This window comes from Bos taurus, chromosome 4, assembly GCF_002263795.3.
Source record: "Bos taurus isolate L1 Dominette 01449 registration number 42190680 breed Hereford chromosome 4, ARS-UCD2.0, whole genome shotgun sequence".
In the NCBI taxonomy this organism is placed as follows: domain Eukaryota; kingdom Metazoa; phylum Chordata; class Mammalia; order Artiodactyla; family Bovidae; genus Bos; species Bos taurus.
In genome coordinates, this window is record NC_037331.1 from 35,553,383 (window position 1) to 35,565,621 (window position 12,239).

General features: G+C 36.5%; 1 protein-coding gene across 2 annotated transcripts in view; it reads left to right on the forward strand.

Annotated features, from left to right (window-relative positions):
• SEMA3D (semaphorin 3D) overlaps positions 1 to 12,239 on the forward strand; it is a 230,191-nt gene that overhangs the window by 163,700 nt on the left and 54,252 nt on the right. For both annotated transcript variants that reach the window (XM_059885665.1, NM_001206096.1), the window contains one exon: positions 3,208 to 3,350. In XM_059885665.1, coding sequence (XP_059741648.1) covers positions 3,208 to 3,350 — 143 coding nt within the window. The remainder of the gene's footprint in view (positions 1 to 3,207; positions 3,351 to 12,239) is intronic.

The following is a 12,239-nucleotide window of genomic DNA, read 5'->3' on the forward strand; positions in this document are numbered from 1 at the left end:
CTACTCCAAGGCCAAAGTTGCCTGTTACTCCAGGGGTTTCTTGACTTCCTACTTTTGCATTCCAGTCCCCTTAAGGAAAAGGATATCTTTTGGGGGTGTTAATTCTAAAAGGTCTTGTAGGTCTTCATAGAACCATTTTAGCTTCTTCAGCATTACTGGTCATGGCGTAGACTCGGATTACCGTGATGTAGAATGGTTTGCCTTGGAAACAAACAGAGATCATTCTGTCATTTTTGAGATTGCATCCAAGTACTGCATTTTGGAGTCTTTTGTTGATTATGGTGGCTACTCCATTTCTTCTAAGAGATTCTTGTCCACAGTAGTAGATATAATGGTCATCTGAGTTAAATTCACCCATTTCAGTCCATTTTAGTTTGCTAATTCCTAAAATGTCAACGTTTACTCTTGCCATCTCCTATTTGACCACTTCCAATTTGCCTTGATTCATGGACCTAACATTCCAGGTTCCTATGCAATATTGCTCTTTATAGCATTGGACTTTGCTTCTATCACCAGTCACATCCACAGCTGGGTGCTGTTTTTGCTTTGGCTCCATCTCTTCATTCTTTCTGGAGTTATTTCTCCACTGATCTCCAGTAGCATATTGGGCACCTTCCCACCTGGGGAGATCATCTTTCTGTATAGTTTCCATTTTATTCCTTTTTTGTCCCAGTCTAATTATGAATAATTTGTATTAAAGTCTTCACTCCTCCTGTCCATCCATGCATCTGTGTGACTGACCTAGGGTTAATGAGTCCTGTCTATGTTCTTTTCCTGTATATGAAATGGTAATCTATGGCAGTGACTCTTAAACAAGGATTTTTACAAATCCTTGTAAAAAATCACCTATAGGGTTTTATTTATTTTGTTCATATATTTTAAAAATACACATGCCAGTGCAGCAGGAGATTTGTATCCAGGTAGTCGCATTGAATTGAGGCATCTGTAAATTCAAAAAGGTGCTATATATTATTATCAATACCTGATCTGTGCCTGTGGAAACCCACAATTGGTTGTCCTTTTCTCTTCTCATTGTTCCAATCGCTTTTCAAGTCATTGGAAACATCAAGACAAGACTGGGCCTTCTTATTAGCCATATCTTGGCCTTATGTCAGTATTTTCTTAATCCAGAATGTAACTGAAGCAAAGAGTCAATTCTTGCTCACTTTGTGTTCTTGATCCTAGAACTTTTTCTTGTTCTAAGTGCCTTTGCATATAGTAGTGATCAAATATATCCTTACTTTCCATGAATATGCTGAAATCCTAATGCTACATTTATAAGAAATATTGTTTCCGCAGAGAATTTTTTTAAAGAAAACATGATATGTTTAAATCAAATATGAATTTGTGACTAGAAAAGAATTTTAACTTTGCTCAGATATTCAAAACTATTTGTGATGTATCAACAATTTAAAAGCAGGGCTGGAGGGAAAAACAAAAATCCTTCAGTAGAATTGTTAATGGACCTTGCTAACTTAAGATTAATTAAAAAATAAAAGTTTTTAAATGCTACATGATTTTCTAAAAATTTTTTTGTGTAATTTAGAACCATATCAAAATGAGATTATTGAGAGCATAAAAATCCACTGGAGTTCTAAGTTCCAGGGAAAGAACAGGGGAATAACAAAGAATAAAAGGGAGAAAGTTCATGCACATACTTCCCACCCACCCACCCCAGTCTTTTCCTCTTAAGGTTTCACATTTAAGCAGAGAAGAGACTGGATGGGAGACCCAGGGTTGACCCACAGAGGCTGCGATGATAAAGACTGAACTACTTATCACTTAGAATCAAACTTTAACTTTTGTCTGTTGAAGGAGTCTATTATGAAGTGTTGTTTGCTGGGCTACTGATCAACTGTTCTGTATTTGCAGGGGCATGGTTTTTAATACCGTGGGGTACCCGGCAATCAGGGCCCTGATCAAAACAAAGGCAGTGTTACTTTTTCACCTCCTACTTATTATATTTATTTTTTGGGAAACTTTGTTTTCTCTCGTTCCTGCTTCTACATCCTAAACAGTGCTCATTGCTTTCTTCCAGGCATCTTGTATATTCTACTTAATTGAAGTCCTTTACTCCCAATTAACCAATTTTTGTCTTTGCTTTAATCAAATGATTTTTATTAATCAAAGTGTTTATTTCTGAACTAGTATCATCCAATTACAGATCTGTTACTCCCAGATCTGTATGTTAACCATATAAATGGTTAACTCCCATTTATATAAAACTAAGACTTAAAAGGCCAAGTACTTTTTAAACAAGGCATTAGTAACCCAAATTGACTTGTCACTGATGCAACTGCAAAGAAGTTAATTGTATTGTCATTATTTTTTTGCTTGATACGCATCATGGACAATTTTCCCTGCCAGTACATTTAGAATTGCTTCATTTTTAATAACTACATGTTATACTATTGATACCAATTGTGTGAATATGCTCAATTTTCCATCATCTCTTGTTTGTGGCCCTAATCATTATTATTATCATCCCAGTCATTTTAATAATGAATAACATTTATTTAATCCTTATTATGTATCAGACACTACTGGATAGTAAATGCTTTATATGTATTAATTTACTTGATTATCATATTAGTGACCCTAGATATGATGATATTGGTAACCTCATATTAGGTATGAGAAAATTGAGGAATAAGTGGCAGAGACAGGATATAAACTTGGAAAGAGTGTCCTCAGAGCCAACACTGAAGTCAACCCAAGCATTTTACTGGTTGGTTGAATTTTTTTGGCAGTTACACAAACTATAGCAAATAACATCGTAATATATCAAAATCTGAGATAAGTTTATAGTTTTTCCTTAGCTCTTCATAATGGAAACTGGTTAAAAAAAGCAGTCATAAAAAAGGAAAATATTAAAGTCCAATCATAAACAAGGAAAATATAAAATCATTGACTCTCTAGGTTTGAAAAAATGACTTTATGTGTAATTCAGTTGAATTGAGATAATTATTAATCTCAGCCAGTCATGTTCTCACCTGGTCTCTGGAGTCCTAAAGAACTTGTTCAAGACTTCTTTGTGCTAATACCTGTTTCTACTTTGTGTCATGTTTATTATGCATATGCTTCATTTCCGCATTTCATTCATGTTTTTTATTCTGCTGCTAATTGTTTTACATACAAAAGATACTAGTATTATTGTAGCTGAATTATTTCAGTATTTTAATGTAGAGCTTCTTTTCTTCCTAACAGGAGCAAAATTTATTGGAACTTTCCCCATCCCAGACACCTATAATCCAGATGATGATAAAGTATATTTCTTTTTTCGTGAATCATCTCAAGAAGGAAGTACTTCTGATAAGACCATCCTTTCTCGAGTTGGAAGAGTTTGTAAGGTAAGATATATTTGTTTTACTTTAGGCATATGTGTATATGTATGAATAATTAACCATGTAATTTTGAAGTTAATCCCATTATTCCTAAATGGCAGAGTAAATTCATGTTATCCTATACGTATAATTTTTGAGATCCAAAAGGGAAAAGAATTAAAAATTTTCCAATGTTAAAAATTATTTTTTCCAATCCCTGAGCTGTTTGCAGGTTTGAGTTAACTCTGCTTGGCAGTTTGCTCCTTTTATTGGTGGGCTGTACCTCTGCCAGTTATCACTATTCCCAGTAAGACCACTGCATTGTCCTGATCCATGGACATTAAAATGTTTTGTACATTAAATAATCTTATTTTTAAATAGAAAGTAACAGCATCACTAGCAGAATCATATCCCATATTTTTTAATCAAAACACATCACATGTAAAATTATATATTTTTGCATAATAAGTTGAAAATGTGGTTGTAATCTTACTATTTAGATATTTTCTAGAGCATTAATCTAGATTAGGTTCTGAGAGAAAAACATGATAAGAAGGAAACACAAATAAACCAAAAAATAAAACATTTATTTTGAAGAAAACTGAAATTTTTAATACTACCATTTTGTGGAAATTACAAGAAAACAGAAACTCTATGAAACACTTCCATTTTGTGCCGTCAAAGTTGTCATGTAAATAAATACAAGCTTTACAGAATAAAAATACTACTGCAATCATACTTTACAGCATATTCTTTTGTTAGTTGGATTTATCTTCACTAAAATCACTTTTCTTAAATATCCAGACACCTTCGGCATTAACTCAGTTATTAAGAGGAAGAGCTGTTAACTTAATAAATACTCTCAGCGGGAAGGTTTCTTTGGTCTTGTACAAACTTTTCATTTTCTTCCATCTGAGCCTATCACTTTTTTTTCTCAACCTGTGCCCTTAGGCTTTTGAACACTTTCAGGGACAGAAATACAAACCTGCATTGCCCTTAAGAGTGCTAATGAAAACACAGTTTTTGAAAGAGGCCAAACTTGTGAATGCAGATCATTCTTTATCTAGCGTCCTAGCCAGTAATGCTGTCTCCCATTGATCCCTTCACCCCCAGGGGACAGTCTCTGAAAAGCATCCTCATTCTTTCAGAGTCTTAAGAATTCACAGTCATTTCTCTTGAAGTCTCTCTTCTGGAGATGAATGGCCATTGCTTGGAGTAGTCATAGTATGTGAGTGTACTGAAGCATGCCTTAGCACAACAGTACCCCAGCCCGGAGGCTGTGCTGTGGATGGACATCATTTGTATAAATGAACCACGATAAGTATGTCACAAGAGATTTACAACAGTTAGATGTATTTTAACAGTCACTTTGTGATGAACACATATAACAAGTATTAGCTTTGTGAACGAGTCCAATACTTATTTCTTGATAGGTTGATTCCATTTGATAGAAATTTGTTTATAACAAAGTCATGTTTTTACCCTCATATTAAATATACTGAAAGTTGACTTTAGAGGTGGAGAAATACATAGGTTGCCCCATTTATACATTTGTATTATAAAAATATAATCTAGACTTTAAGTATCAGCATGGGTTATTTTATTTATGAACAAACTCCTATAGAACTAAAAAAACAGAGACTAAAATATGAGTCTTTCCATCACAAAAAACTTCTGAGACCACACAGCAAGATTTTGCCGTGCTATTGTGTTTGGATAAAAAAAGCTAACAAATTGTGAGATCAAATAAGAACATGTGATGGATGAATTTCCTTAAAAAAAATAAGGAGATAATAGTGGTTATTCTTTTTTTTTTTTTGAAGGTTAAGTGACTTCTTTATTTATTTAAATTTAAATTGATTTATTTTAATTGGAGGCTAATTACTTTACAATATTGTATTGGTTTTGCCATACATCAACATGAATCCTCCAGGTGTACACATGTTCCCAATCCTGAACCCCCCTCCCACCTCCCTCCTGGTACCATCCCTCTGGGTCATCCTAGTGCACCAGCCCCAAGCATCCAAGATGGTAACAATAACCCTGTATGCGAGACAGCAAAAGAGGTTATTCTTAAATTGATGCATCTCTTTACTCAATCCCTGTCTTCAGTTAACACCTTCTTCAGAATTTCCTGCCACACATATGATCTACTGGTCAGTGTTTACAATATTTGGCTCTAAATGCATCTTTGTAATTTCTTAATTTCCTTCCTGCCCTGTCCAAGTTTTTAACTTGCCTAATAATTTAGGATTAGCTTAGTAAAAAGTGAGCACTCCTAAGTAAAGATTTCACTGACAAGATTAAAAATGATTAGAAATCTTAAAAAAAAAAGTCCTTTTTCGCATACAAAATATTTTTGTGACAGTTTTGGGAATATATTTATTTCTCTGTTTCTTTTTTTTTTTTTTTTACTCCAGGAGGTTATTATAATACTGTTTTTCTGTTTTCAACAAATAGTAACATAATGTATGTCTATGCTGTGAAACAAAATGATGGTCAATTAACAAAGATCTAAGAAGGAAGAGAACATGCTAGAGAGAGTTAAGACTAACTGTGTCCACTGTACTGAATTTACAAAGCTTTTCAGTAACATGAGAGTCCTTTATACTATTTGTTCCACCAGGATATCCTTATTCCACAAGGATATTTTTTAGGAAATATTAAGCTTTTGTTGTTCTTGTTGTTCTTGTTTTGTTTTCTTTTCTGGGGGCTTCCTTTGTAGCTCAGCTGGTCAAGAAATGCCTGCAATGCAGGAGACCCCAGTTCAGTTCCTAGGTTGGGAAGATCTGCTGGAGAAGGGATAGGCTACCCACCCCAGTATTCCTGGGCTTCCCTGGTGGCTCAGGTGTTAAAGAATCTGCCCACAATGCGGGAGACCTGGGTTCAATCCCTGGGTTGGAAAGATTCCCCTAAAAAAGGGAATGGCTACCCACTCCAATATTCTGGCCTAGATAATTCCATGGACTATACAGGTCACAAAGAGTCAGACACAACTGAGAGACTTTCATTTTCAGTTTTACCTGAGAACTTTCAGCCCAGTGAAAAACTGTTGACATTTTCAGAGCTCCCTACCTCTACAGCTACTAAAGTAAAAGTTGTTTTATTGACCTGACAAAAGAATTACTATTAGACTGAGTGGTAGAGGAACTGGATATCAAATTGCCAACATCTGCTAGATCATTGGGAAAACTAGAGAGTTCCAGAAAAACATCTATTTCTGCTTTATTGACTATGCCAAAGCCTTTGACTGTGTGGATCACAATAAACTGTCGAAAATTCTGAAAGAGATGGGAATACCAGACCACCTGTTCTGCCTCTTGATAAACCTGTATGCAGGTCAGGAAGCAACAGTTAGAACTGGACATGGAACAACAGACTGGTTCCAAATAGGAAAAGGAGTACGTCAAGGCTATATATTGTCACCCTGCTTAATTAACTTATATGCAGGGTACATCATGAGAAACGCTGGGCTGGATGAAGCACAAGCTGGAATCAAGATTGCTGGGAGAAGTATCAATAACCTCAGATATGCAGATGACACCACCCTTATAGCAGAAAGTGAAGAGGAACTACAAGCCTCTTGATGAAGGTGAAAGAGGAGAGTGGAAAAGTTGGCTTAAAGCTCAACATTCAGAAAACTAAGATCATGGCATCCAGTCCCATCACTTCATGGCAAATAGATGGGGAAACAGTGGAAACAGTGTCAGACTTTAATTTTGGGGGGCTCCAAAATCACTGCAGATGGTGACTGCAACCATGAAATTAAAAGACGCTTACTCCTTGGAAGGAAAGTTTTGACCAAACTAGACAGCATATTAAAAAGCAGAGACATTACTTTGTCAACAGAGGTCCATCTAGTCAAGGCTATGGTTTTTCTAGTAGTCATATAAGGATGTGAAAGTTGGACTATAAAGAAAGCTGAGTGCAGAATAATTAATGCTTTTGAACCATGGTGTTGGAGAAGACTCTTGAGAGTCCCTTGGACTACAAAGAGAGCCAGCCAGTCCATCCTAAAGGATATCAGTCCTGGGTGTTCATTGGAAGGACTGATGCTAAAGCTGAAACTCCAGTAATTTGGCCACCTGAGACGAAGAGCTGACTCATTTGAAAAGACCCTGATTCTAGGAAAGATTGAGGGAGGGAGGAGAAGGAGACCACAGAGGATAAGATGGTTGGATGGCATCACTGACTCAATGGGCATGAGTTTGGGTAGACTCTGGGAGTTGGTGATGGACAGGGAGGCCTGGCGTCCTGCAGTTCATGGAGTCACAAAGAGTCAGACATGACTGAGTGACTTAACTGACTGAGTGGTATATTGTGATGGGCAGGGAGGAGATTTTGGAAATAGGCAAAAGTTACACAAAAGTGAACAAAGGACTGTTTACACAATAAGGGTGAATCTTTTTGTAACCCATTCCTTTATTATTTTATCATTTCATTATTTCAACAACAAAACATAAGTTCTGTGCAAACTGCAGTATACTAGATGCTGGGAAGTAAGTAAATTACTGTCCATCTTCTTTAATACCTTACAATACAGGTGAGGGTAATTGAGATACAAGCAAATAATCACAGTGGAAGGAAAGTTATGACCAACTTAGGTAGCATATTCAAAAGCAGAGACATTACTTTGCCAACAAAGGTTCGTCTAGTCAAGGCTATGGTTTTTCCTATGGTCATTATGGATGTGAGAGTTGGACTGTGAAGAAGGCTGAGCGCCGAAGAATTGATGCTTTTGAACTGTGGTGTTGGAGAAGACTCTTGAGGGTCCCTTGGACTGCAAGGAGATCCAACCAGTCCATTCTGAAGGAGATCAGCCCTGGGATTTTTTTGGAAGGAATGATGCTAAAGCTGAAACTCCAGTACTTTGGCCACCTCATGCAAAGAGTTGACTCATTGGAAAAGACTCTGGTGCTGGGAGGGATTGTGGGCAGGAGGAGAAGGGGATGACAGAGGATGAGATGGCTGGATGGCATCACCGACTCAATGGACGTGAGTCTGAGTGAACTCTGGGAGTTGGTGATGGACAGGGAGGCCTGGCGTGCTGCAATTCATGGGGTCACAAAGAGTCGGACACGACTGAGCGACTGAACTGAATGTGATCAAGGTCAGACTGAGAACTCTATGCACTTCATGAAGCCTAATAATTGAGAGGTAGAAGGACTACACCAAGGGCAGGAAAGGAGGATAGGCATTTCAGGCAGCCTTGTGACAAAATACATTTTGTTTACAGAACAGTGATATCTTGTTGTCAGTGGAAATTGAGAGATGGTGGGGAGCAATGTTATCTCTTAAATTGTGGTTAATTGGATGATAAACAGTATTATTTTCATATTAAAGAGTTTCAATTCTATCATTCAGACAATGAGTAGTTATAAATGTTTTTAGGAAGAGAAGTGACCTCTAGGTATTTAGCAGTTCTTTGAGGAATGCATCTGCATTGAGAAATATTTGTGACTGAGAGACCTGTTAGGTAGTTTCCCAAAGAAAGTAAGAATGAAGAGATAAGGTAAGTTCAAGAGATATTTTTAAAATAGAATGTATGTTAATTTCTAAAAGGTCCTAAATTTACTACCACTCTTTTATTTATTGCTTGGTGTAGAAAAGCGTTGTCCAATAGAACTTGCTGCAATGATGGGAATGTTCTGTATCAGAATGTTCTGTATCAGAATGTTCTCTATAGCATAGTAGCCAGGTGGCTATTAGTGATCACATACGCCTAATATGACTAATATAGCTAAAGAACTTAATTTTTGGTGTTATTTAATTTTAATTAATTGCAATTTAAATAGCCTTGTATGATTAGTGGCTACAATATAAATATAGACTATCAAAACATTCATTTACTTAACACATTTATTGGTAACCAGCCTTCTACAGGGCATTTCTAAACAATAGTCTGATAGAAGTCTTAAAAAAATCACACTTGGGCTCACTGAGCTTATAACCTAGTGCATGATATATGAATGAAACAAGAAAGCACATAGATTGACACATAATTGGAAGGTGTGATAAATGCTATAATGGAAAAATCACAGGGTGCAATTGGAAAAATAAGTAAACTTTAGATTGGAAATGGAGGGTCTTTCTGAGAAATTGACTTTTGAATCAGATGATAAAAATGATTAGGAAGTTGTAGGGCAAAGGTGACAGGGATGATGAAGAACATCACAGGCAGAAGGAAGAGCGCATGTGAAATCTCAGAGGTGGGAAAAAACACTTAAGAAATAAAGAGGTTTACTGTGATTGGAGCAAAACAGATGCATTGAAAATGAGCAGGATAGTGGTCATTTCCTTTTAAACAATGTATAAAATTTCACCAGTCTTCAGAAGTCTTATTTCCCCAACCATAATTAGAATTGACTGATACTGCAGGTATTGACTCCATGATGTATATGAAAGGCTGCCACAACTTCCTGTCTTACTAGATCCTCCATGCATTTTAATTCTCCCTTACTGCTGTTCCAGAGACCTTGATACCAGTCGTGTAGAAAAGAGACTCCTATACTCTTAGTAACTGTGGTTACCAGAAGATAAGGCAGATATTAGGAAAATGCACAAAGAGATACATTCTGATATTTAAGATAAGAAACACCAAGAAAAGTTTATGGACATAAATTTTATATTTGACCATATTGAACTTGATGTTCTCAGTTATGCTGCCATAATAACCAGTTGAAAATATAAAACCTGAGACTCAGTAATGTCTAGATTCATGAATGTGGAAATCACCAGTGTATTGGTAGTTCTTGAAGTCATGGCAATGTCTGAAATTGCCCAGGAAGATTTGTAGTACAAGATCAAAGGGCAAGGACAAAATCCTGAGGGACCATAACATTTGAGAAAGAGCAGAGTGAAATGTTCACAAAGGCATTGAGAAGGAATAGTTTGATAGCAGGTAGAGAACTAGACAAGAATGTTGTCAAAAGTCAGGGATAGAAACTGTTTGAAGAAGAAAGTAATGTCAGATACTGACATGTCTGACATTGTCAGGTATAATTATGACTAAAATTCAGGTATTAGTTTTGGCAGTAAGAATATAATCAGTAACTTTTGCCCAAATGATACAAATCATTTGCCCAATTTAAAGTGAAATCTAGGCTTACATCTCTGCTGTACTTTTTTTCTAGCTCAGTTTCTTAGCCTAGATAATGAGGACACTCAATTCTTCCATGACTGGTTTACCACACAAATGAAAGGCTTGAATGGGATCACATAAATTTGGATATGACAGATACAGAGGAAAGTACTAGAAAACAAGGGATACTTATACAGTGTTCAAGCAGTTAACCATCTAAGAGATTGACATGTAAGTAATGTGAGTACATGATCATACTGTCTTAAATTACATGTCAAAAATCATGCATACACACACATCATATGCACACACTTTTGGAGTCAGATCAATTAACTGCTTAGGAATGTGAGATAATAGTGTGTGTATATTGTGGGGGGTTTGGTGGTGGTGAGAGGCAGATTAGTTACTGAGAAGAGATGATGGTATTTTACTAATTTTAAATGTTAAAATTATGATTATTACTTTCCCATCATTTTTAGCAATATTTGTGCTTTGAGGATGGATCTTATTTCTGCATAGAGTCAAAGAATTTGCAGACATCTCCTGGTGGCTCAGATGGTAAAGAATCTGCCTGCAATGTGGTAGACCTGGGTTCAATCCTTGGGTTGGGAAGTTCCCCTGGAGAAGGGAATGGCAACCTGCTCCAGTATTTTTGTCTGGAAAATCTCATGCACAGAGGAGCCTGGTGGAGTACAGTCCATGGGGTCACAAAGAGTCAAACATGACTAAGCAACTAACACCCACTGGTGAAAATTATGTGAACAATTTAAACAATGCAAATTTTAGACAAGAAATAGGAATGAGAGATTCACTAAATAGTAAAGAAACTCACCTAGAAGATAATTTCATAGGATGCTGTTGATCAATGACAGCCTCAGGAGAGTAAGTACCTTCATTCAAAGAATCTCTTCAAAGAGAGTATGATTATCATTATAAATGGCAGTAAATCTAACGAATTGTTTTCCAGTAGTGTCACTACATTCTAGTCAAACTACTTATTCAGTTTTCTCAAATTTAAAATAAGGTGTTTAGCCTAGAGTGTTTTTTAAAGTCTTTGCCAGGCTCTATAATTCTTGGATTTGAACAGTCAGTATTTTCAAGTACTAAATGGTGCACCTTATACCGTGGACTGCTCCCATGATGGTAAATTACACAAATCTTTGTGGTGAGGTAATAAATGCTAACTGAAATAGTAGGTGAAACTGCATGAAATAAACCTTCTGAAAAGATTTATGTCTATTTACTTTGCAAGCTAGTCCTTTCTGATGTGATGTTTATTACTGTGTGTGTGTGTCTGTCTGTCTGTCTGTCTGTGTTTCTTTTCAAAACCCACCTTGTAATGTATGGAAATACCAGTCAGGTTAGTGGAGCTTGCTTGCAACTTTCTGCCTCAAGTTTGTTTTGCATTATTTTTGGATTCTATTCATTTAGCTTACTTATGCTAGCCACTCCAGATTCCAGCTGCAGGTTGTGCCAGCTCTCTTTTTGTCCTGCGGTATTTCCTTTTGTCCACGCCAGGAATTCAGCTTGGATGGACCTTTCACATAACTTGCCTGGGGGTCTAATTAATAGCCCTTTTGCTTCGATTCTACTTGCATTGTCTATTTTGATATATGGTCCTATTTGGACAATTACTGCCTTTGAAGATTTGTGTTTTTAGGCTGATGACACTTTCGTATTTATTGATCTCCCTCTTGTTTCTTTTTTTGCTTACTTACAGCTTGTCGCTTACAACCTAATGAGAGATTTAGAGCCCAGAGTTACAGATGTGCTTTTGCTTCACTTCCATCTGTTTTCCTGTCAGAAATTCCTAGGCAAGGGTTTATACTTTTGGC